At 36.2% G+C, this 22968-nt stretch overlaps 1 protein-coding gene across 1 annotated transcript in view; it reads right to left on the bottom strand.

Annotated features, from left to right (window-relative positions):
• TRHDE (thyrotropin-releasing hormone degrading enzyme) overlaps nucleotides 1-22968 on the bottom strand; it is a 423163-nt gene that overhangs the window by 305095 nt on the left and 95100 nt on the right. Inside the window, exon 3 of the mRNA XM_011929347.1 lies at nucleotides 7369-7495. Coding sequence (XP_011784737.1) covers nucleotides 7369-7495 — 127 coding nt within the window. The remainder of the gene's footprint in view (nucleotides 1-7368; nucleotides 7496-22968) is intronic.

Raw genomic sequence — 22968 nt, 5'->3', positions numbered from 1 at the left:
TGAAATGAAGGAAAAAATGTTAAGGGCAGCCAGAGAGAAAGGTCGGGTTACCCACAAAGGGAAGCCCATCAGACTAACAGCAGATCTCTCAGCAGAAACTCTACAACCCAGAAGAGAGTGGGGACCAATATTCAACATTCTTAAAGAAAGGAATTTTAAACCCAGAATTTCATATCCATCCAAATTAAGTTTCATAAGTGAAGGAAAAATAAAATCCTTAACAGACAAGCAAATGCTGAGAGATTTTTGTCACCACCAGACCTGCCCTACAAGAGCTCCTGAAGGAAGCACTAAACATGGAAAGGAACAACTGGTACCAGCCACTGTGAAAACATGCCGAAATGTAAAGATCGTTGATGCTAGGAAGAAACTGCATCAACTAACAAGCAAAATCACCAGCTAACATCATAAGGACAGGATCAAAATCACACATAACAATATTAACCTGAAATGTAAATGGGCTAAATGCTCCAATAAAAAGACACAGACTGGCAAATTGGATAAAGAGTCAAGACCCATCAGTGTGCTGTATTCAGGAGACCCATCTCTCATGCAGAGAAATAAAGGGATAGAGGAAGATCTACCAAGCAATGAAGGAAACATTTTGAGAGTTAATTCACATTATATAAAATTAGACCAAACTACCAAACTATATAAAGAACCCTCAGATATTTTATTTTAAAAGGCTGTATTACTTTAGGCCAGCAACAAAACACATACATAGTAACTGAGTATTTACTTAATCAAAGACAAGGCAAGAAAAGTCATACTTTAAAAAACAGAAGAAAAGGTTCAAACTATGAGCTGTTTGATAAAGATCAAAATAGTATTATATAAGTGTAACCTCAAATTAAAAACTGCAAACATATTCACTAAAGACAAAAAACACATAACCACAGAGGATAAAATGTCCACAATCATTATAAACATTTTATATAAATTTAATAATACAAATGTGATGAAAAAGCTTTAGTATTTGCAAGTAGTAAATTATCATCATCATTACAATCATCATCATCACAATAAAAATATATGTTTATTATATTTTAAGCAAAAATGAATCATTTAAGCTAGCCTCTTATTTGTGAACTTCAATAGGGTAATTTATCCCATAATTTATCTATTCTGTTATGGAAAAATGTTGACTCCATCAGCATGATACGTAGATCCTAGGGTATTCATGGACTTTCTTACTACACAACTCTCAAAATGGCCTCTTCTCTCATTTCTTCTCTAATTAAATTCATGTATTTTTTGGTCCAGCATGAAGTAAAAATAAGACTTCTCTTTATGTGTATTTTATTCCTACAGCATTGTACAATGATCTCACTCTTTTAACATAATACTAAATATTTACTCTACAAAATGTTGGTGCTTGATTATATTCTATATTTTGTGAGTCTCTAATTCATTCATTTCTATAAATATTGCATTCTCTCAACAAAACTACAATCTCCTTGAGGGCAGAAATTCTAGTTACAAAACACCTGAGCTCCCTCTACAATCACAGCACTGTTCCAGATAGGCACTGAAATCGTCAAAAAAGCATGGTGTCTTGAAAAAAAGCAATCAAACTCCTTTTTGAAACATTGATTTACAAATTACAGAGTAGTAGTAAAAGGAAACTGAACACTGTCATTAACTGAAGTCTAAATAGGGTGAATAACAAAATATTACAATATAAACTTGAGTCATTTTATCTGATGTCTAATTAACTATACTGCACGTATGATTAAAACATATTTGCAATACTCATATGTCTTCAGGTTAATACAATTATGAGTTATAACACATGTACCTTTTTAAGTTTTCAAATTCTCTTCAAAGACCATCAGTAAAAAATTAACAAAAATAGCTGTTATATCATTCCTCTAACAATCAAATCATTGAGTTTATAAGGCAACCTATATTTTAATCTCTGAATTATTTAAATTTCTGGAATCCATTTCAGCAGAATCCCAAGATTTTGGAGCCAGACAGCCTGGGTTTGAATTCCAAATCTATGTTTTCTGCTGTGTGATCAAAACATATTACTTAGTCACTGAGTGCCTAAATTTCCTCATCTGGAAAATGAAAAAAAAAAAAGGAATTATCAGAAAAAGCTGCAATGCAGATTAAATGGGGGGCCAGGCACAGTAGCTCACCTGAGGTCAGGAGTTCAACACCAGTCTGACCAACATAGTGAAACCCCATCTCTACTAAAAATACAAAAATTAGCTGGGTGTGGTGGCACACGCCTATAGTCCCCGCTACTGGGTAGGCTTAGACAGGAGAATCACTTGAACCCGGAAGGCAGAGGTTGCAGTGAGACAAGATCATGCCTTTGCACTCTAGCCTGGGCAACAAAGCCAGACTCCATCTCAAAAAAAAAAAAAAAAAAAAAAGTGGCTCACATTTAGTAAACACAAATAGTTGTCATTTTATCGATATGCTTTTGAGATATAAAAAAGATAACAATTCTTTTATATGTCTACAACTTTCTTTTAAAGTAACACTCCATGCCTCTGACAGTTCTTATGAAAATATGGTGCATAGATATAGAAAGGATTGCTGTATTGTATTAAGTAGGTGCTATACCTCTTATTACAATTTAATACCAAGAAATAGAAAATCTCTGCAAACCTTAGTTTTAATTACCTCAGTTAGAGATTTCAAAACAAATTTTCACATAGTGTGCACTGGTTACTTATCTTGGCTTATCAATGATAAAGGAGAGCCTTTATGTAACAAAGAGAATAAATTATTATCCTAACAGCAAGAATCAGATATTATCCTAACAGCAAGAATCAGAACTCCTCTTAGGGAACTATCCTCATAAACTACTTGAGGTGGAAACTCAAATCCTTAGAGATGAACTAGCATGAGATGAGGCCACAGTGGAGAAATTTAAACTAATTCCACATCAGAAATAAAAACGAATTCTGGAAGAAAGAATGTATTGTAGAGTCCATGACAGAACAGCAAAACAACTTTTGAGAGAAGAAGGATCCAATACTAAGTTTTAAGATTTTGTTTGTACTTTCTTGTTTGTCTGTTTTGCAGTGTAACACCCTGAAATTCACACAGACATTCCCTCCAAAGCTTCAGTAAAGTCAGGCCAACTGGTGGAGAGTCTTCCTATTTATTTATTTATTTATTTATTTCAATTTTTGGTTTTCTAATGCAAACCAACGAAAAAGGCAAATTCCACACCTCCCTGGACATGATTTGGGACAGGGATAATTTGTGAGGTAAGAATGCCATCACTTCAGCAGAAACAGCTCTTCTCCAGAGGTGGCTATTGTTAATATTGTTATACCACAGGTCTGTCTCCCTCTCCCTCCATTCCCAGAACCCTCCCTACTGAACATTTTTAGAAATGCCAACAGGTGATCTTCACTCACTGCTTCTAGTCACTGTCTCCCTTCCCCAACCCCATGCCCATTTGCTTTTAAGCTCACCTGTCAAGTCTGTATTCTAGAACTGCTTTTGTCAAGGTCACTGGTGACCTTCCTATTGCTAACATCAATGAATGGTTAATTCTGAGACCTCATCTAACTTGATTTAACACAAGTTAGGTGTGTGTGATTTTGAGGAACCACAAAAAATGTGTGAATATATTACCAGACTGAAAATATATATCTATAATTTATGCTTCCTTTTTTTTCTTTGGAATTAACTGTCTTTATTCCCAATATGCAAAGTATTACTTACTCTTTGAAATGCTTTCTTCACTTGATGTCCTCGACACCACAAACACCTGGTTCCCTTAACATCAACCATATTCTCCCGCTCAGTCGTCATTTCTGACTCCTAGGAGTCTTCAACCTCTGAACGTGGGACCAGTGCCCGCTTGCTCCTATTTTCTTTCTATCTGCCTTCACTGCTGTGGTAGTCTCATTCAGCTTCACAGCTTTACACAACTTAATATGCTGGCAAATGTATATCTCTAGTCAGATTACTCACCCAAATTCCTGGATTTCTTAAAGACATAAAAGTGCTACCTAAATGTTAAATAGAAATGTCAGTCTCAAAAATTATCACCTTCCACAATCTTTCTGTCTCAGTAAATGGCACTTCCACTCTCCTAGTTCTCAGGCCAAAAGCCTTGGAATTGCCCTAGATGCCTCTCTTTCTCTTACAATCCCATATTTCATTAACTATTAAAAGCTTTTGTATCTACTTACAATATATATCCAGAATGGCACCACTTCTGACCTCTAACTGTTAACATCTTCATCCAAGCAGCCATCATATTTTGTCTGAATTTTGCTATAGCCTCTTAGCTAGTTGTCACGCCTCTGTCATGTCCTCTTACAGCAAGTTCTTTCAACCTTGGTAGTATTGATATTTTGGGCTAAATAACTCTTTGTTGTGAAGAGCTATTTGGTGCATTGTAGGATGGTTAGCAGTATCCACCAGGCCTCTGCCAACTAACTGCTAGTAGCACACACTGTACTCACCGCCCAAGTTGTAATAAACAAAAATATCTCCAGATATTACCAAATGTATCTGAGGGACAAAGTTGTCCCGCAGTTGAGAATCATTGCCCTACAATGTATTCTCAATTTAGCCACAGAATGACCCTTTACAACATTAATCAAATTATTATATAATGCCTCTGCTTAAAACGGACCCATAGATTTCCATCTCACAAAACAATAAAGAAGAAAGGGAGAGAGAGAGAGAGAGAAAGGAAGGAAGGAAGGAAGGAAGGAAGGAAGGAAGGAAGGAAGGAAGGAAGGAAGGAAGGAAGGAAGGAAGGAAGGAAGGAAGGAAGGAGGGAGGGAAAGAAGGAGAGGAAAAGAGGGAGGGAGGGAGCTGCAGTCTGCTGGTGGTCCATGATCTGCCACCCACCCATTCCTCCTTGACCGTATCATCTACTTCTCACCCCTTTACTCACTCTGCTCCTGTCACACTTGCATCTTTGTTGTTCCTCAGAAATACCAGGAAAACTTTCACCTCAATATCTAGGCACTTTGTTCCCTCTGCCGGTAGTTTTTGCCCCATGATATCTGCTGAGTTTAGTCCTTCACTTAAAAGCCATCTTCCCAATGAAGCCTTCCATGATTGCCCATTTTAAAAACTCATCCCCTTTCCCCTGTCCCATCTGTCCCCCATGCTTCCTATCCCTCTGTTCTAGCTTTATTTTTAATGGCATGCATCTCCAATCTGATATGCTATAAATGTTACTAATTGCTTTAATGTCTATATTCATCTAAAAGAATGTAAGCCCCAGAAGAGAGAAGAACTTTGCCTTTTTCATTCACTGGTATATCTCCTTCCCATAGAAAAATGTCCATGGTAGGCAATCAATAAATGTTTATAGAACAAATTATGGCATGCAGAAAGAGTTGAATAGGTCTCAAAAACCATCTTAGATATGAAGGGTCAAGGCAGCCTCAGCTGATATCTAGGATACATCCATATGCATCACCAACAAAGACTAAACTGGTTTCCATAGAATTTATTTAAAATATGATTCATAATGTATAACGGAAAGTAGGGATTTGTCAAAATGCATATGTGCTTAGGGGTTTTTATGTAAGGGGTATTTACAAAGCATATTTATAAATCCATTAACATAGATCTATATATCTGTAGATATATAAAATAAGTAGAACTTTAAGAGAAATTGTACAAAGCACCATGGGCTACGGTAACTACCCTAGACACATAAAAAGAAGTATGCTGGGACAAGTCAAGTCATTCAATTATATACACCATAAGGTAGCTTAACAAGTAGTGGTAATGGTGAACAAAGCTCTTTTCTATAGATGAAAGGCTGCACGGTTCAACTGTGAGTGAAATAGAGGAACAGAAATGCTTCCTGCTGCAAGCTGACAGTTACATGGAACTCCCTGACATTATACATTGAGTTCCTCTGCGAATTACTGGTCTGAAGGGGACAAATAAAGATCCACAGTTTATTTCTCTTGCTGAACTTGCAATATAAGCACTTGTGAACTTTACATTAGGGTCAAGCTGGGAAGCTCCCAGCCAGTTATACCTGGAGTAGATAAAAGTGCCACCTTCCATGCAAATGAAGTCAAGTATTCCTTTCTGCCTTGGGTGACCACCAGGGAGATTTCAGTGTAACAAGTTCTAACAGGGAAGTTGATATACAGGGAGAAAAGAGAAGGAAAACAGAACAAAACAAAACATTGATCCTGTTTAAAATAAAATTTTGCCTATGAATTCTAAAAGCACATATTTCAAAAAGATCTCAGAATTTTGTAATATCACTCATAAAAATTGTATGTCACACCCATTGATAACAATATCAACTATTCTCTTAACTTTCTGAACTAACTACTCATTGCAAGACCAATAAAGCTACACAGCAGGCAAGTACTTTAATGAAAGCGGCCCGGTTCTCCAGGGAGGGGAACCTGTGGTTCAAACACAAAAACTTTTGATCAAGTAAGCACTTTATTCTTGCCAATGAGAAATACCTTTAATGTGGAATCTGATCAAAAATGCTCTTGGGAAAGATAAGGGAAGAGGAGAGATGAGAGGGGAACAAAGGACTGTTGTGATGTAATATTTCAAAACAGGTTTTCTGGGAAGGAAAAATAACTTCCACATTTCTAATGCATGTAGGTACCCTTATAACTTCCTGGAAAGTATTGTTCACTCCCTGGCAAAAACAGCAGCCTCACTGAAATTCAGATAACCAAGTAATTCATTTATGCATTTGACTGACAATTATTGAATGCATTCTCTTTGTAAAAGGAAGAAATATAAGAACATCCACAGAGAATACAATCTCCATTATTACCAAGTTTCTCTTTTATTTGCATTCTATTTACTATAACAGTATACTAGATATATGACTGAACAAAAATAATCTAAGGGATAACATACATCGAGGTCTGACATGTGAAAATTTGGAAAGAGAAACAAATCAATGAATGTCTTCTCCAGATAAAATAGTGAGTTGTTTGGGGAGTCATCAAGACCTAGTTTGAAATCCCAACCCCTTCACTTACTGGCTGTCTAGATGAATGGAAAATTCCCTGGGTCTCAACTCCCTTATATGGAAAATGTTCTAGTTGTACCTACCCCCATGGTAGTTTTACTGATTAAATGTGATGTTGGCAAGCACCCCTCCATAGTACATAGTCAACAAATTATAGCTATTTGGCTTGTCTTTTGGAATCCTAAACTAACATAATGCCTTTCTTAATTCCTATGAGCACTTCTTGGCAAGAGTCCAGAAACACTAAATCTTATTTTACCTCTTCAAAAGAAATTTTTTTATGCTTATCTTCTCTAAAAATATAAATCTCAGAATGTTCATGCTTCTGGATGGCCCAAATAAACACATGAAGAAGAAATTTCACTTTCAAGGAGCCCTTCCAATAAAATAACCAAGAAAATTCTTACCTAGTTTTGGCAAGGAATAGGGCACTTTAAAGTAGTCTTCATAAAATTCTATTAATCTCTTTGTTATATGGAGAGCATAGTCCCCGGATCCTCTTCTGATAGCATCAGGTCTTGCATATAATCGTACCTAATTAAAAATATATATAAAAGTTACTTTAGCCTTTTAGCACTTGAGTTTTATCTTCCCTGCAAATACAAATCTACACAAATCACTTAGAACACTACAAAATTTAAACAGGATTCTTGTTCATACGCTATATCAAAGCACACTGGGGCTGAAAGGACCAAACTTAAACAATTGAAGTAATTGAAGTAACCAAGTAGAGCAAGTCACAATTTCCTCGCTTTGCAAGATGACATTGAGAAGATTTACACACCTTGCATCAAAATAAATATTCAACGTTATCACTTACATGTGCTTGCTAGAGATAGGAAGGTACAGTGGATCAGTATAATGGGACCCTGACTACGCTGAAAGTAGCCAGGATATGGTGGCTTGGCAGGAGAAAAAATTCATGGTTTGTTAAAGACAGGTTATATCAAGCTTCCGAAGTATTACCAGACTGAGAATATATATCTGTAATTTATGCTTCCTTTTTTTCTTTGGAATCAACTGTATTTATTCCCAATATGCAAAGTAAAGATAGAAAACTTCTCATGTATACAAGCAATCACCATTCTGGAAGGCTGTCTGCAACTGCTCCTGGCTTCAAACTCAGCAGAGTAATTTATATTTCTAACACAATCCAGATACTTAATATTGATTTTTAAAGCAAGTATTGTATATTATCTAGTCCTTGGCCAAAAAAAATAAAAAGCCTAAAGCAAGTAACATAAAACTGAACAAAACTAACAATTGTATGGAAAAGGTTAAAATGAGATTAGTTTTCATAAAGCTTTCATAAAGCTATCTAGCATCTTTCTTTCCAAAGGCTAAATCTATTTTTCACAGATGTGGTCCCTAATCCTCATATCAATTCTATGAATAAGAAAGATGTATTTTGTGGAGCAGTTGAGAGCACAGTGGCTTGGGAGATGGATTTTAGTCCTACTCTGCCACTAACCAAGGTGGGTGATATTGAACAAATTACTCAATTTCTTTGGGTCTCAAATGTTCTCATTTATAAAATGAAGGTGTTGGCCACCAGCTGGCTGCTGAAGTGCTTTCAGTTCTAAAACACATTACTTCCAATCCCATTTTACAGATAAGGGAATTTGTGTTATTTTCAAATATCTAAAAAAAAGTGTTTACTCAGTATACAGAAGTGAATACTTACATTCAATAAAAAAAGAAAGTTGTACTCATTAAATATTTACATTCAATTAAAAAAACAAAAAAGCTGTACATGTTATACATCATTTATTATGATTTATAATAAAAATTGATTATATGATTATTATCTCTGCCTAAGGAGAGAGAACAGAAATGTGTGTAATTAAAAAGACTATAAAGTCAAGGAAAACACATTCTGACTGTATGTTTGAAAGACTTGTAATGCACTAAGTTATTTACTAAATTCTGTAACAATTATTTACTGAAATTGTGAAGATACTTTCCTACCAACAACTAAATAAAATATCAAATTTAGTCTACAGTCACCAACATTTTGGGCTGGCAGTATTAAAAAACCAAAAACTATCAGGAAGACTACCTGCAACAGCAGAACTTGACACTCTTAAGAAGGCAGTGGTTAGGATCCCCTACCCCTGACAATAACTGTGAATAAATATGCAATATCTGAAGTAAAGTTCCTAGGAAGCAGACCTTTAAAAAAAGATGAATGTACAAGTCATTTAATAAAGAAGTGCTCTAAGGAGAAACTTACAGGAGAATGGGGGAAGCAGGAAGATGGAGGATAATAAACCAAGTAAGGGTGCAATTTCAGGTGAAGTCCTGGACTCAGCCTGATCCACAGGAGCTCTGGAGTGTGAATTACACTGGTGAGTTCATACTGCCTTGGGGCAAGAGAACTAGACATCCATACTCTTGCACCTTGTCATTGGCTACTGGTTACCAAGGGGAAGACATAAAACCCCAGGCACTTCTGGTTCTTGAGCATCTTGATGATGCAGGTCTCACTGCCCAGAGATAGTCCTTTGGAGAAAATGTCCTGTGTGAGCTGTTAGGAGCAAACCAGTGGGAGCTAGAAGATATGCATACCAAACAGGAAAAGGGATCTAGTCTGTCTATGCACCAACAACATTCACAAGCGACAGTTTTCATTAATTGTGTGTTCATTCATTCAACAAATATTTATTTGGTACCCACCTTGTATCAGGGCCTGGACTAAGCATTTGTGATTTAGCAATGACGAAGGCATGCATTATTGAGATAAAAAGCAATGAAGATGCAATCACCATTCTCAAAGACCTTCTCATTTATTAAGTTACATTGTGACCACAGATAATGATACCTGCCATATGAATGGTAAAATATAAATGTAAAACGGATACTGGGGAAGAATGGATAGCTTTCAAAAGATTCTACATAAAGTATCTAGTAGATTCATGTTAAAACCGTAACCAGAACTACTCTAAAATGATACAGAAAATGTCACTGGTTTTACTCTTAGGACGCTTCCTTGTTTTTGGTGGAAACACAGCCATTCCTATCAATCAATCTTACCAGTTAGTCAAGCTATCTGTACACCCAGACAAGAGAAACACAATTAAATTAATCTGCTTGTCAAGATTTGATGGAAATGATCCAATTTAAGCAAGAAGATAAAACATATACATGTTTAGCACAGTGTCTCCATTTGCTCATTCAAACCTTTATTGTGTACCTGCTGTGCACCAGACATTGTACTAGGGAATAGAAATAGAACAGTAAAATTCCTACCATACAATGAACAAGACATTTATACTTACTGCTCTTAAGAGGTTCATAATATGTGGAAAAACAAACAAATAAATTAACAACAAATATACAATGTGAGAAATACAACAGTGTGCCCTCTCTTCCCTCCCATTACAAAGGATGAACTGACTCAGCTCCTATTCAAGGCTAAGCTCTTCACATTTAATCTCCTCTTGCCTTTTCAAAGGCATAATTCCCCAAATACCCCCCTTTATCTTCCACATCACCACTCTATGTTTTCTTGATCACAGTTCCTCCAGCTATGGTTTCCAGATAATGCTCCTTGAAAGAGTTTCCTGTATAGCCAAGGTGAACATGTCAGTTAACAGCCAAACCAAAACACATCTGAGAATACTTACAACCTGAGACTATCAGTGCAAGTAGGGCATTCACCTATATATACTCCCTTTTTCTAGTCTCCCTCGAACTCATTTCAATAAGGCTTTTGTTCCCACTACTCTACCAGAACTGTTCACATAAAGATCACTAACGGCCTCAAGATACCAAATCCAACAGTCAGTTCTCAGTCTTCAACATGCTTCAGCTGTCAGCAGCATTTGCACGGTTGATCGATCACTTCCTGTCCTTAAAGCATTTTATTCACTTCTCTTACTTTTCTATCTATCTCACTGCCACTCCTCAGTCTCCTGCCCAATTCCTCCTTCTAATCATCCCAATCACTGATAGACATTGGAGGGTTCCCAAGTTTCAGTACACAGATCTCTTCACTTTTCCGCTACACTCAGTTCCTTGGTGATAGCATCTAGTCTCATGGCCATAAATATCATGTAGATGCCAAAAGTGTATCCAGTTATTCCAGACTTCCAGATGCATTAATTCAACTGTCCACTTGACATTGACATTTCTACTTAGAGATCTAACAAGCATCTCAAACTTAACAGGTCTAAAACCAAACTCCTGATATCACACACACACACACACACACACACACACATACACACCTTCTCCTTCTAAAATCTTTCCCACCTTGGTAAATGGTAATTCTATCCTTCTATCCAGCTGTCCACGCCCAACCCCTGTATGTTCATCATCCTTGTTTTCCCTCTTACTCTCACACTCCATGTTCAGTGAGTCAGCATATCCTAAGCTCTACCTTTAAAAATACATCCAGAATCCAACCAGTTCTCACAACTCCACTACTGCCACCCTGGTCCAAGCCTCCTCCATTTCTTGCCTGAATGACTGCTTTATTTTCGTACTGATGCCTCATCCCTTGCTTCCTTCAAGCTGTTATGTATACAGCAATCAAAACTTTCTTGTTAAAATGAGCATCAAATCATGCACTCTTCCGCTTTTCCGCCTTCAGTGGCTTCTCCCCTCACAGTAGAAGTCCAGGGTTTTACAAGGGCCCCAAATGTCCTATACTAATCTAGTCCCTTTTAGCTCTCCAGATTCATATTCTAGCACTTTGCTGCACACTAACTTCAATCCACCCATAACACTAGCTTCCTTGTCTCTCCTCGGACATACGAAAGAGATTCTCAATCAAGGATTTGGAGTTTTCCCCTAGATAGTCCCATGGTTAGTTCCTCCATCTTCTTTAGATATTTGTCCAAATCCCACACTTTCTGAAAATCCTTCCCTCTGACCCCAGGACCGTCTATCTCCTTTTCTTGCTTTATTGTTTTCTGAAACACTTATCACCATTTAGCAAAATATGTTTTATTTATTCATTTTGCTTCCTGCTACCATTTTTCCAGAATGTACATTGTATGAGGGCAAAGATTTTTATCCACTAGCTCAAGCCACATGAAAGAGCCGGTTTTGTGAGTCGAAATATTCTGTTCAGTTTGCCTCTCAAATGCCTAGTACATACAACTTTGATGAATAAATGAGCAAATGAATGAGTTTCATAGGTATGTATAGGTCCTAAGGAAGTATGAAGTATGTAATAAGGACCCATCTCAGAGGAGGGGAAGTTTCAGCTGAATCTTGAAAGATAAGCTGGACATAGGAAGCTACCAAGAGGAGGATGATATCCCAGACAATGGTAACAATATGTACTATGGCAACGGTTCTGACCAAATAGTAAGTGACCTTAAAGGGATTACTGAATACTGGGGTGTTATTTTAAAATGTGTAGGAATTGGCCGGATGTGTGGCTCACGCCTGTAGTCCCAGCAATTTGGGAGGCCAAGGCAGGTAGATCACTTGAGGTCAGGATGTCGAGACCAGCCCGGTCAACATGATGAAACCCCGTCTCTACTAAAAATATGAAAATTAGCTGGGTGTGGTGGTGCATGCCTGTAATCCCAGCTACCTGAAAGGCTGAGACAGAATAATTGCATGAACCCTGGAGGCAGAGGTTGCAGTGAGCCAAGATCATGCCATTGCATTCCAGCCTTGGTGACAGAGCAAGACTCCATCTCAAAAAATAATAATGAATTTTTTAAAAGTGTGGGAATTCATAGGAGGATATTAAGCCAGAACATGATAAAATTAGTTTCATATTTCAGAAAAAACACAGCAACCTATACTAGGTGAACTGAGGTGTAGAAAGCTGCCTGTTAAAACTGCAGGCAGAAAGACTAATTAGAAAAGTGAGGAGCTATATAGTGATAGGTGACACTGGAGAAGCAAAGAGAAGCTACAAAACATATTACACAAGTGTCTGTAAACCGAATTGCAAAATATGAATTTAATATCGTCAGCACAAGCAAGTCACTTAAACATTTTAAGCCATAAAATGACATGATCGGAATCAGGTTTTAGCAGTCTATATTGGCTGCAGTGAAGATGATGGATTAGGAGGAAACAGAAACAAATAAAAGGACATGAGTTAGACTATTGTAGAAGTCCGGGTGAAAGATAACAGTGGTTTGGACTGGAGAGATGGCAGTAGGGATGCAGAGAAATAGATGGATTTATTCAATCAGTCCTAACACCCTGTTGAACATGTCCTTTAGTTACCAAGTAAAGCCAATTGTAGTCGCTTTTTTACTTAAAAACAATCATTCACCTTATCTGTACTCCAGTATCTCACTCCAGTGACCTGCTGGAACACATGAGACCCAGTTGAACAAGTGGAAGAAAAGTACAAAATATTTTGCAAACTGAGTAATTACTGTATGGTTAATCAAGTGAATTTTGTACAATAATTCACTTTATACTGTGAAAAAATCACAGTTGTTTTCTTCTTTTAGAGTAAGTAGGTCCCACTTAATCATAACACGGAGAGTAAATCTTCATAAACATAGTTATTACTCAAAAGTAATAAAATATAATTTTATTACACCTGCTTATTTGCAGCATTTTCTGACATTCCATGATAAGAGCCCAGCTCTGAAACTGTAAATAGCTTACCAGGCTTTATCTCTTCCTCTGCAGAGCTTTTTCCAACAACCAATATGAACCAAACTGTATGAACATTTAGTCCAGTGAAAAGGACATTACACTAGGAAATGCATGCAGGGACTGGAGGGTCAACTTTCCATAACTACTGTCCAGTTGTGAGAGTCATTAACTTCTCTGGGTCTCAGCTCAAAGTTCCTTCCAGGGTCTATAGTTTATCATTATCTATTTATTATATTATGTCTGAGAGGTTAGTGTGTCATACAAACATGCCAAAATTCTTCTCATCTAGTCTGCATTTATTTTGAAGAGAAAATAATGAAAAGGGGTTTTTTTTTCCTGACACAGTTTTACTCCTTTACATTTTTTTTATTTCCTTTGAAAACACAAACCAACTGCTCAGTTACCTTTCCCCATCCTTTACTCCTGCGTATTCTTCTTTGCTTTCCTGATTTGCCATGAACTTGGTACTGATTGAACACAAATCACTGTAGTAACCAATACAAAACAGAAGCTGGCTGTGGGAAAATATGCTTATGACATCACCCTGGTGGTAATACATCACAGTAATGAGCTAAGGTGGAGGACTACAAATTTTTGATTCCTTAGAACAAACTGGGAGCTCCTATTGGTATTTCTATGGGATCTAGCAGCCTTTACTCTGTAATTTCATGAATTCACTATAAATATGTTTATTTCATCTCTTTATAGAATTTTAAGTATTTTTATCATTGAAAGGAAAAACATACTAAAGGCAGATATCATCAATCCCTTTGGTCATCTCACTTTCCCACAAGCCAAAGATGGCAATAAAGTTTCAGCTATCCTGACAATGTGGGTGGCTGCTTAGAGGACATGTTGGGAAGAACCCTGAGACCATATCTGGACTTGGCAGAAAAAAGTGCTGTAATCCGTGAAATGCCGGCTGTGCACACAAGGGTAGGAAACACAGCGCTGGTGCCAGATACTCAACACTATTAGGGTAGAATATTCTTTAGGAAAAGTGTCAAAATGGAAGAGAACTTCAGATAGATTTGAATTAATTATATCTCATAGCGGTGCAATTTAGAAAAAGAACATCAAAGACTGTTTAAGGATTTCATCAATGGGATTTTTCAGTTAATTTATTTATTCAGTTAATAGTTAATAAGGGTCTATTAAGGGTCAGGTCATTAGTCACATGCTGAGTGTTCAAAGGTAAGCAAAAGACAAAAGCTCCCTTCTTTCAAGAAGCTTGTAGTCCACTGAGGGAGACACAATAACATGGTCCTATAATTTAGAATAACAAAGTGGATCTAATTTACATGGGCTCTTCAGAAAAGTTCTACCTAAAGAGATGGTGACTCAGCGAAATAAGGTCAGAGTCCCATGAAAGTAAAGATGAGCAATTATTCAAATTATTACATATAAAGTTCTACCTTTCATTGTACTAAAATTTTCGAAAGGTAAAAATACACATATAATCATAATATGATGCAAAATCATAAAAAAGACACATTCAGTTGTCAGAATTATTATGAAATCTACTAAATAAATTTAGAGACTTTCTTCTAATAATTTAATGTACCTTACGTTTATCATCATAAACTACCTGGAGTTAGCAATAAATTCTGATTTTGTTGGTTAAGAATTTGAAGAGATTTTCTAGTCATTGATTCGCTTTCAAAGGAATGAAACTAAATCTCTCTGTCTAAAGCTTTTCTTCTAGACTGTATTAATTATTTGTTGTTTAAAAATGACTTGTGGTAGTTGTTATATAATTACGTGAAACAGTGTATAGTTATACCACACAGCCAAGAAAAAGAAAAAAACATTTACAACAGTAGTCCACCTGTTAAAGACTTAAATAACATTTTCTCTAATTTGACATTTGTAATTTGGTACTTTAAGTTAAATAAACCTTCTGACTTGCCAGAGTTATTCTCTGAGAAAATTTTACGCTGCAAGAGTACATTAGAAACTTTGGAAGACATAGTAATTATTTCACAGCTTTAAAATACCACTATAACAATACATTTACTTTTCCTTTTGCCTATAAGTGAAAAACTAGTCCCCCTCTTTAATAATTCAAAACAACAATGCACTGAATTGCAGCCAGTAAAGCTGAATTAATTCACCTATGTGAATATAATTCGATTTGGGGGTTCTTCCTACAAATCAGGAAAACAGAACAAGCCAGGGAAAAAGGAGTAGGTTGACACGAAGAGGAAAGGATGTTGTAAACAAGAAACTAAAAGCCCAGGAGTATTAGTCTTATTTAAAATTCAGAAGATAACATTCTGTTTCCTAAGCAAAAGGTAAATAAATACACATGAAAATCTAACAGAAACAGGGAACTAATGCCCATATTCACATTCAAGAGCAAATAAACATAAAGAAGAGACTGAAAGGAGGAAGGGGAAGGCACTGGCCCGGGAGTGGCAGGTGGCAGAGGTCAGAGAGCCTTGACCTCTCATATAAAGACTGGACATGTGGCGCTAAGGAGTTGAAAGCCACTGCCGAGTTTGAGGCAGAGTGACATGATTGAAAACGACAAAGACAGATTATTTAGGCAACAGAACTTAAGACGCATTGCGACAAGAAGACCAGTGAGTAGAAAAGCATAATATTACAGATGAAGAATTTGTTCTGTGGTTTTTATGGCAAGAACAGCCAGTGATAGGCACTCTCCATTACCAGAGTCAAAGAACTCATTCTGAGAAGGAGGAGAATTTACAATTGGTGATGGATGGGGAGTAAAATCTCAGTGCTAAGAAGGAGGCACATGATGATATGAAAACCACAACTACTTCAAAACCTAACAAAAACACATTGCAGAAAGAAATCTCAGAGCCTCTCAGTGAATCTCACCAAGAATCTGCACCACAGATACATATAATAGATATTTGGAGAACAATTACTTAGACTTCTTTACTGAGGTCAAAAATCAGCCTTATGTTAAATTTCACACCATAGCAAATACTGTTACAAGGCAAATCCGAGTATTGTCATTGATAAAGTTGCCCTAATGGCCTGTCCCTGCTTGTACTTTCCCCCTTCTCTCTTTATAGAATTTTACTAAAAAATCACTAAAAATTCTGAAACAGGTTTGCTACATCCTATGGGGATTATTTTGTAGGTTTATAGGCTCCGTATACTTAAAGTGTGTTTGACTCATCTTTCTACAGGACTTTAAGTTTCCTAACCATTGGGTCTGTCTTTTCACTCCTTACTGTGTCTAATATGATGCCTTGCACCCAATAGGGACTGACAATATGTTTCTGACTCCCATAAAATGGCAATAAACTTTGAAGGTCCTTGTCCACTCTAGCAGTAAAATGCTGCTATAATAGATTGATTACATCTTCCAACTGCATTTTGCTTCAGGCAAGGAAATTAGCAGTGTGGCATACTGTACAGTCTCTTCTTGTAAATCATTTCACATTTATTTACTAAGCTGTTGAATTTACAAGTTGAAGTTACTTACAGGGACTTCTAGGAACAGGCAGGACTTTGCTCTATTCATGCTGATATTGTCACATTTTTCTAAACATGTATGTGGTAGGCTGAGTGATGGCCCCCAAAGATAGCTACATCTTAATGTTACCTTCTACAGCAAAAAGAACTTTGCAGGTGTGATTAAATTAAGAGATTACTGGGTTACTGGAGATTATCCTGGATTATCCAAGTAGATCCTAAGTGTGATCACAAACGTCATTATAAGAGGGAGGTAGAAAGAGTTTGTTGGACCACCAAAGAGGAGAAGGCAATAGGATGACAGGAGCAGAGAGAAATGTGAAGAAATATGAAGACGCAAAGATGGAGAAAGGAGCCACAAGCCAGGGAAGGCAATGGATGCAGCATTAGAAGCTGGAAAGGCAGGGAACCAGATCACCCTGCAAAGCCTCCACAGGGACCAGTCCTGCACAGTCCTTGGTTTAGCGCTGTAAAACTCATTTTGGATTTCTAATCTCCAGAAGAGTAAGACAATAAATTTGTGTTGTGTTAAGCCACTGAATTTGCAAAAATTTTTTACGGTTGCAATAGGAAGCTAATATATTACACCTTCTTATCTTCTTGCCAGTTAACTCACTGCTTCGGATTAGATTTTCAACTTCCTGTGGGAGCACAGCGTGTGTTCTTTTTGTGCTTTTCTCTTTAGTGTAGGTATAATTCTTCACAGCTGTCAAACTGCTAACTTTGGCACACCTGTATTACTCGCCTATATTATTACCAAGCTTGCAATACATTAATGCATGTAAGTGGTACACAGAAGAAAATGAAATAATTTTAAAAAGTTAAACTCATCTACAGTTATTTTTCTCCAAGTGTTATCCCACAATGTTTGCATCAGAATCACCAAAGGTTATTGTTTGAAATTCAGATTCTTGGGCCTAACCACACCAGAAATTCTGAATCATCTCTCCCAGGCAGGGCCCTGCATTTAACACACTTACAGTTGAATCATATGTATTCCAAAGTTGAAGAACCACTAGACTAGAATCTCCTGAAAAAGCTTTTGTTCATTTAGCCCCACAACCAGCAAATCTCAAAGCTTGAAAGAAATATTGAGCAAAAGCCTAACACACAGGAGAAATATGTATCATATTTCCTTAAATCTGTTTCAACATCAGAGTCTTCAACGAAGATACATTCAACATGGCTGTTATTATTTTTAACTGTAACAACTAATCTTTCTCCTGCACAATAAGCAAAACAGATAAGTCGGATCCAACATTTGGGAATCAGAAAAAGTTGGTTAATCCTGTCACAGCCCAGAGATAAAACAGCAGCATTTAATCTCTCTGTGAAATCCCTCTGAGTACCTCTTTTGTTGTAAACTGAATTGCACTTTTTTGGTTGTTGGTTTGTTTTTAAACAAGAGAATAAAATTAGAGAATTTCCTTATTGAGCATCTATTTTATGCCTGATCAAACTTCTTCAGCAAGACTGACAGCCAGGTACATCTGTTTGTAAATACAGGGGCTGAATGCAGAGTTGAATTCAGTATCAATTTAGTTTGGCCCATCAGTCCTTTGATTCCTTGATTCCCAGCTGCCTGCTGACCTCACTTTGACAAATGCCATCTTCCTCTCTAAATCAACACCATCCTGTTCAAGCACAACATTCTGCCTTCACTGATTATCTCTCTTGTATATTTTAATGATGCTGGCACCCCTCTGTCCCCCAAGGTAAGAACCTCAGGACTCATTTGTTTGTTCATTCATTTTACAAGCATTTATTGAGAAGCTACTCTGTGCCAGGACTTCTCCTAGGTGCTGAGGACATAGAGTGAACCAAACAAGTAGAAATCCCTACTATGGAAAGATAAACACAATTTATAGGATGTTAAATAATAAGTTCAAAGGGGATTAAGAAATGTCCAATACCAAGGAAAGCATCACTCAGAAGGTATTATTTGAGGAAAAATATAAAGTGAGGATGTGAGTAACAGGGATATAGGTTTCTGAGAGGAATGAATTCCAGGAACAGCCACTTATCCATGTCCGTAAAATCTTCCTTGTATCAGTTCTCACACCTCTCCATTCAACTCTTTTGTTAAATAAATTATAAAATGCCTACTCAAATAGAAAGTACAAAGAATAATATAACATTACTCTTCTACCTCAAACAGATTTAATGTTGATATTTTTCTGCATATGCTTTGGATATTTTTTATCTTTTACACTTTATTGCATCTTTCCAACAAATCTATTAAATATTACTATTGGCATTTTATAGATAATGCATGTCTAAGCACAAAATCCGATCTTTCATTCAGTTTGACACATTAACTTTGTTAAAATATCTGGATTTTCACCTCCAAAGCATATAGTTTTAACAAAACACCTGAATAAGTTCCATGGGATTTTTTTTAACATGGCAAAGTTAATGTTCTTCTAAAAGGTATGAAGGGCACCAAAAAAAGCTTTAAAGAGCAATTCCACAGAAGAATTAACAAAGAAGTAAAAGGAGAAACAGAGACTAATATACACAAATTATCCTCAGCAAACTAGTGCAGGAACAGAAAATCAGACACCACATGTTCTCACTTATAAGTGGGAGCTGAACCATGAGAACATATGGACACAGAGAGGGAACAACACACACTGGGGCCTGTGGCGAGGGCTGGGGGAGGGAGAGCATCAGGATAAATAACTAATGTATGCAGGGTGTAATACCGAGGAGATGGATTGATAGGTGCAGCAAACCACCATGGCACACGTTTACCTCTATGTAACAAACCTCCACATCTTGCACATGTATCCCAGAACTTAAAATTAAATTAAATTTTTAAAATATGTAAAATGTCATAACTGCAACACACTCACTTCATCCGATTCCCATCCCTCCTGCTCTAGAATTACCCATGGCCATGAAGTATTGGCTTCCACAATCAACTGTACAATATATTTTCAATTCATTTTATATTTGTTTTTTACTCGGTTTTACTTGGTATTCTCCATTTCTCTTCAAAAGACTTGTACCAATTTACATCTTACAAGTACAAGCCCTGCTTCCCCACATCCTCACCAAAATTCTATTTTGAGATATTTGTTAAACAATGGGTATGAAATAGTGTTCCATTGTTAGATGTAATTTGCTTATTTCTGATAATAGTGAGGTTAAGCATCATTTTATATGTTTATTGACACTTAATTTTTTCTCTTCTGCAAACTGCCTTGTTCTGCAAACTGCCTATTTTACCTGTCTGTTCTACCACTGGATCATTTATCTTTTTCTTATGATTTGTAGAAATTCTTGTATATCCTGGAGAGTAATCATTTGCCAATGTGCAATTTGCAAAAATCTCCCAGTCTATGACAGCCTTGCACATTATGGCCTTGATCAAATAGAATTTTTTACTTTAGAGGTAGTCAAACATCAAATGTTCTCTTTAGGGTTTGTACTTTCTGAGTCTTTTTAATGAAATCATTCATTGCCCTCAAGGTCAAAAGATTCTTTGTTTTCTTCTAAAAATTTAAGACTTTTGTTTTTCAAAGTCAGGGCTTCCATTCATGTGGAATGTATTGTGTGGGTGCTGTGAAATGGGGATCTCATTCTACTTTTTCTGTGTGGATAATCAATTGTCTCTGTACTACTTATTGAATTGTCTTGCCTTTCCACTGACTTATAATGCCCTTCTCGCATATACCAAGTTCTCATCTATACTGGCCTCTTCATAGTTTCTTATTGGCTAGTCAGTCTCTCACTGTGCCAATACCACATTCTGTAATCACTAAAACTAAGCAATAAATCCCAAAGCCTTGAAAGACGAATACCCTCTCCTTATTCTTTTTCAAAATGTCCTTATTATTTTGTATGAATATTAGGATAATTTTCCACACTTATACACAAAGTCTTAATGTAAATGTTGCTAGCATTGCACTGGATTTGTATGTCAACTTGACACCTTCAAAATATTAGATCTTAGCATTTTGCCCTTGGAATAATATCACTTGCTTATTTCAGTCTTTGCCCCATTTCTAAGTTTTATAATTTCCTCCACATAAGCCTTGTACAACTTCTATTAGATTTACTTTTAGATACCTTATGGTTTGTTGTTACTGTAAATGGGATTTGAAAAATCATATTTCTAATCTATTATTTCTGATATTAGCTACCTATTGATTTTTCTAAAGTGACTTTGAAACAAGTCAACTTTCTCAATTAATTCAAATAGTTTTTCTGTGTTGTTTTGTATTGGCTTGTCTCAGTCAGGATTTCTAGAACAATGCCAAATAGGAGCCACGAAAGATGGTACCCTTATCTTATTTCCGACTTTATTTGGAATGCTTCTACTGTTTCACTACCAACTATAATTCTTGCTTGCAAGATAAGGAAGTTCCCTTCAATTCATTGTTTGCCAAGAATTGTTATGAATAGTGTTGGATTTTTCGAAGGCTTTCTTCACCTCTCTTCAGATAATATGTTGCTTTTTTTTCTTGTGATCTGTTAAGGTAATGAATTATAGTAATAATTGTCTAGTGTTAATTATTTGCTTTCCTGGGGAGGTGGGGCTGTATTAGTCATGTTAGGAAAATCTCCTGTTTTGTTTAAGATAAAATTTAACTTTTCCTGAAGAGTTAGTGAAACAAACCTAAACATACCTATAAAACTGTGTGAACCTGGTGGTTCTTTATGTAGAGGGGGAAGTGGTTAGAGTTTTGACAGCAGATTCAGTATCTTTAAGGTTCTTGATAGCTTATCGTTTTCTTAAAAATTATGCATTTCATCTAAGTTTTATAAGCATGAGCATGAAATTCTTCATAATACTCTCTATTTCTAAAATCTCTCCCTTATCTGCAATTATATTCAATTCTGGTAATATTTCTACCTTTTCTCTTTTTCCATTAAGTAGGTCTCACATACTTTTCAAATAACTCTTTTTGGCTTGGCTGAGCCTTTTTAGTATTCCTTTAGCTTTTATTTCATCAACGTCTAATCTTATCTTGATTATTTTCTCCTTTATCTCCCTGCATAGTTGATCCCTGAACAATGTGAGGGTTAGAGGTGCTGACCCCACACAATAGAAAACCCATGTATAACTTTTAACTACCCCAAAACTTAACTATTAATAGCCTACTGTCAACCACCCTATTGGTAACACAGTTAATTAACACAAATGTTATATGTCATGTGTATTCTATACTGTATTCTTACAATATAGCAAGGTAGACAAAAGAAAATGTTATTAATAAAATCATGAGGAATAGAAAATATATTTACTATTTACTTAATGGAAGTGGATCATCATAAAAGTCTTTCATACTCATTGTCTTCTTGCTGAGTAAACTGAGAAGGAGAAGAACAAGGAGGGGTTGCTCTTGCTGTTCCAGGGGTGGGAGAAGTGGAAGAAAATTCATGCATAAGCGGACTTGTGCAGGTAAAACCCATGTTCAAGAGTCAACTGTATTCTACTATTTCTCTAAACTCTTCAATAAAGTGGTCATCTGATAATTTTAAATCATTCATGTTGTAAAGAAGACCTTTTACACTATCTCCTTATAGGCTATAAATCCCTCCTAAGTACTGCTTTAGTTGCATTCCACAAAATTTAATCAGCAGTGTTCTTATTTTTCATTAATTTTTAAATATTTCATAACTTTCCATTTGAATCATACATTATTTAGAATTTTTTTTAACTTTCTAAAGTCATAATTTTTCAGTTATCTTTTTATTATTGAGATCTAACTTTACTGCCAAAAGCATGGTCTCTTTGATACTGATTCTTGGTATTTCTTTTTTTAAAATACATTTTATTGTGTATATTTAAGGTATACTTGATGTTGTAAGATACTATAGCAAAATAGTTACTATAGCAGAATAAAGTAACAGCCATCATTTCACATGGTTACCCATTTTTCCCCTTTGACAAAAGCTACTATAATCTACTTGTTTAAAAGAATATCAAGTAGTATTTACACTCTAATGATCATTGCAGCACT

This window comes from Colobus angolensis, unplaced genomic scaffold (genome assembly GCF_000951035.1).
Source record: "Colobus angolensis palliatus isolate OR3802 unplaced genomic scaffold, Cang.pa_1.0 Scaffold80, whole genome shotgun sequence".
Classification (NCBI taxonomy): Eukaryota; Metazoa; Chordata; class Mammalia; order Primates; family Cercopithecidae; genus Colobus; species Colobus angolensis.
The sequence above is the reverse complement of the archived record's forward strand: the minus strand, read 5'-3'. Positions and strand labels throughout refer to the sequence as shown.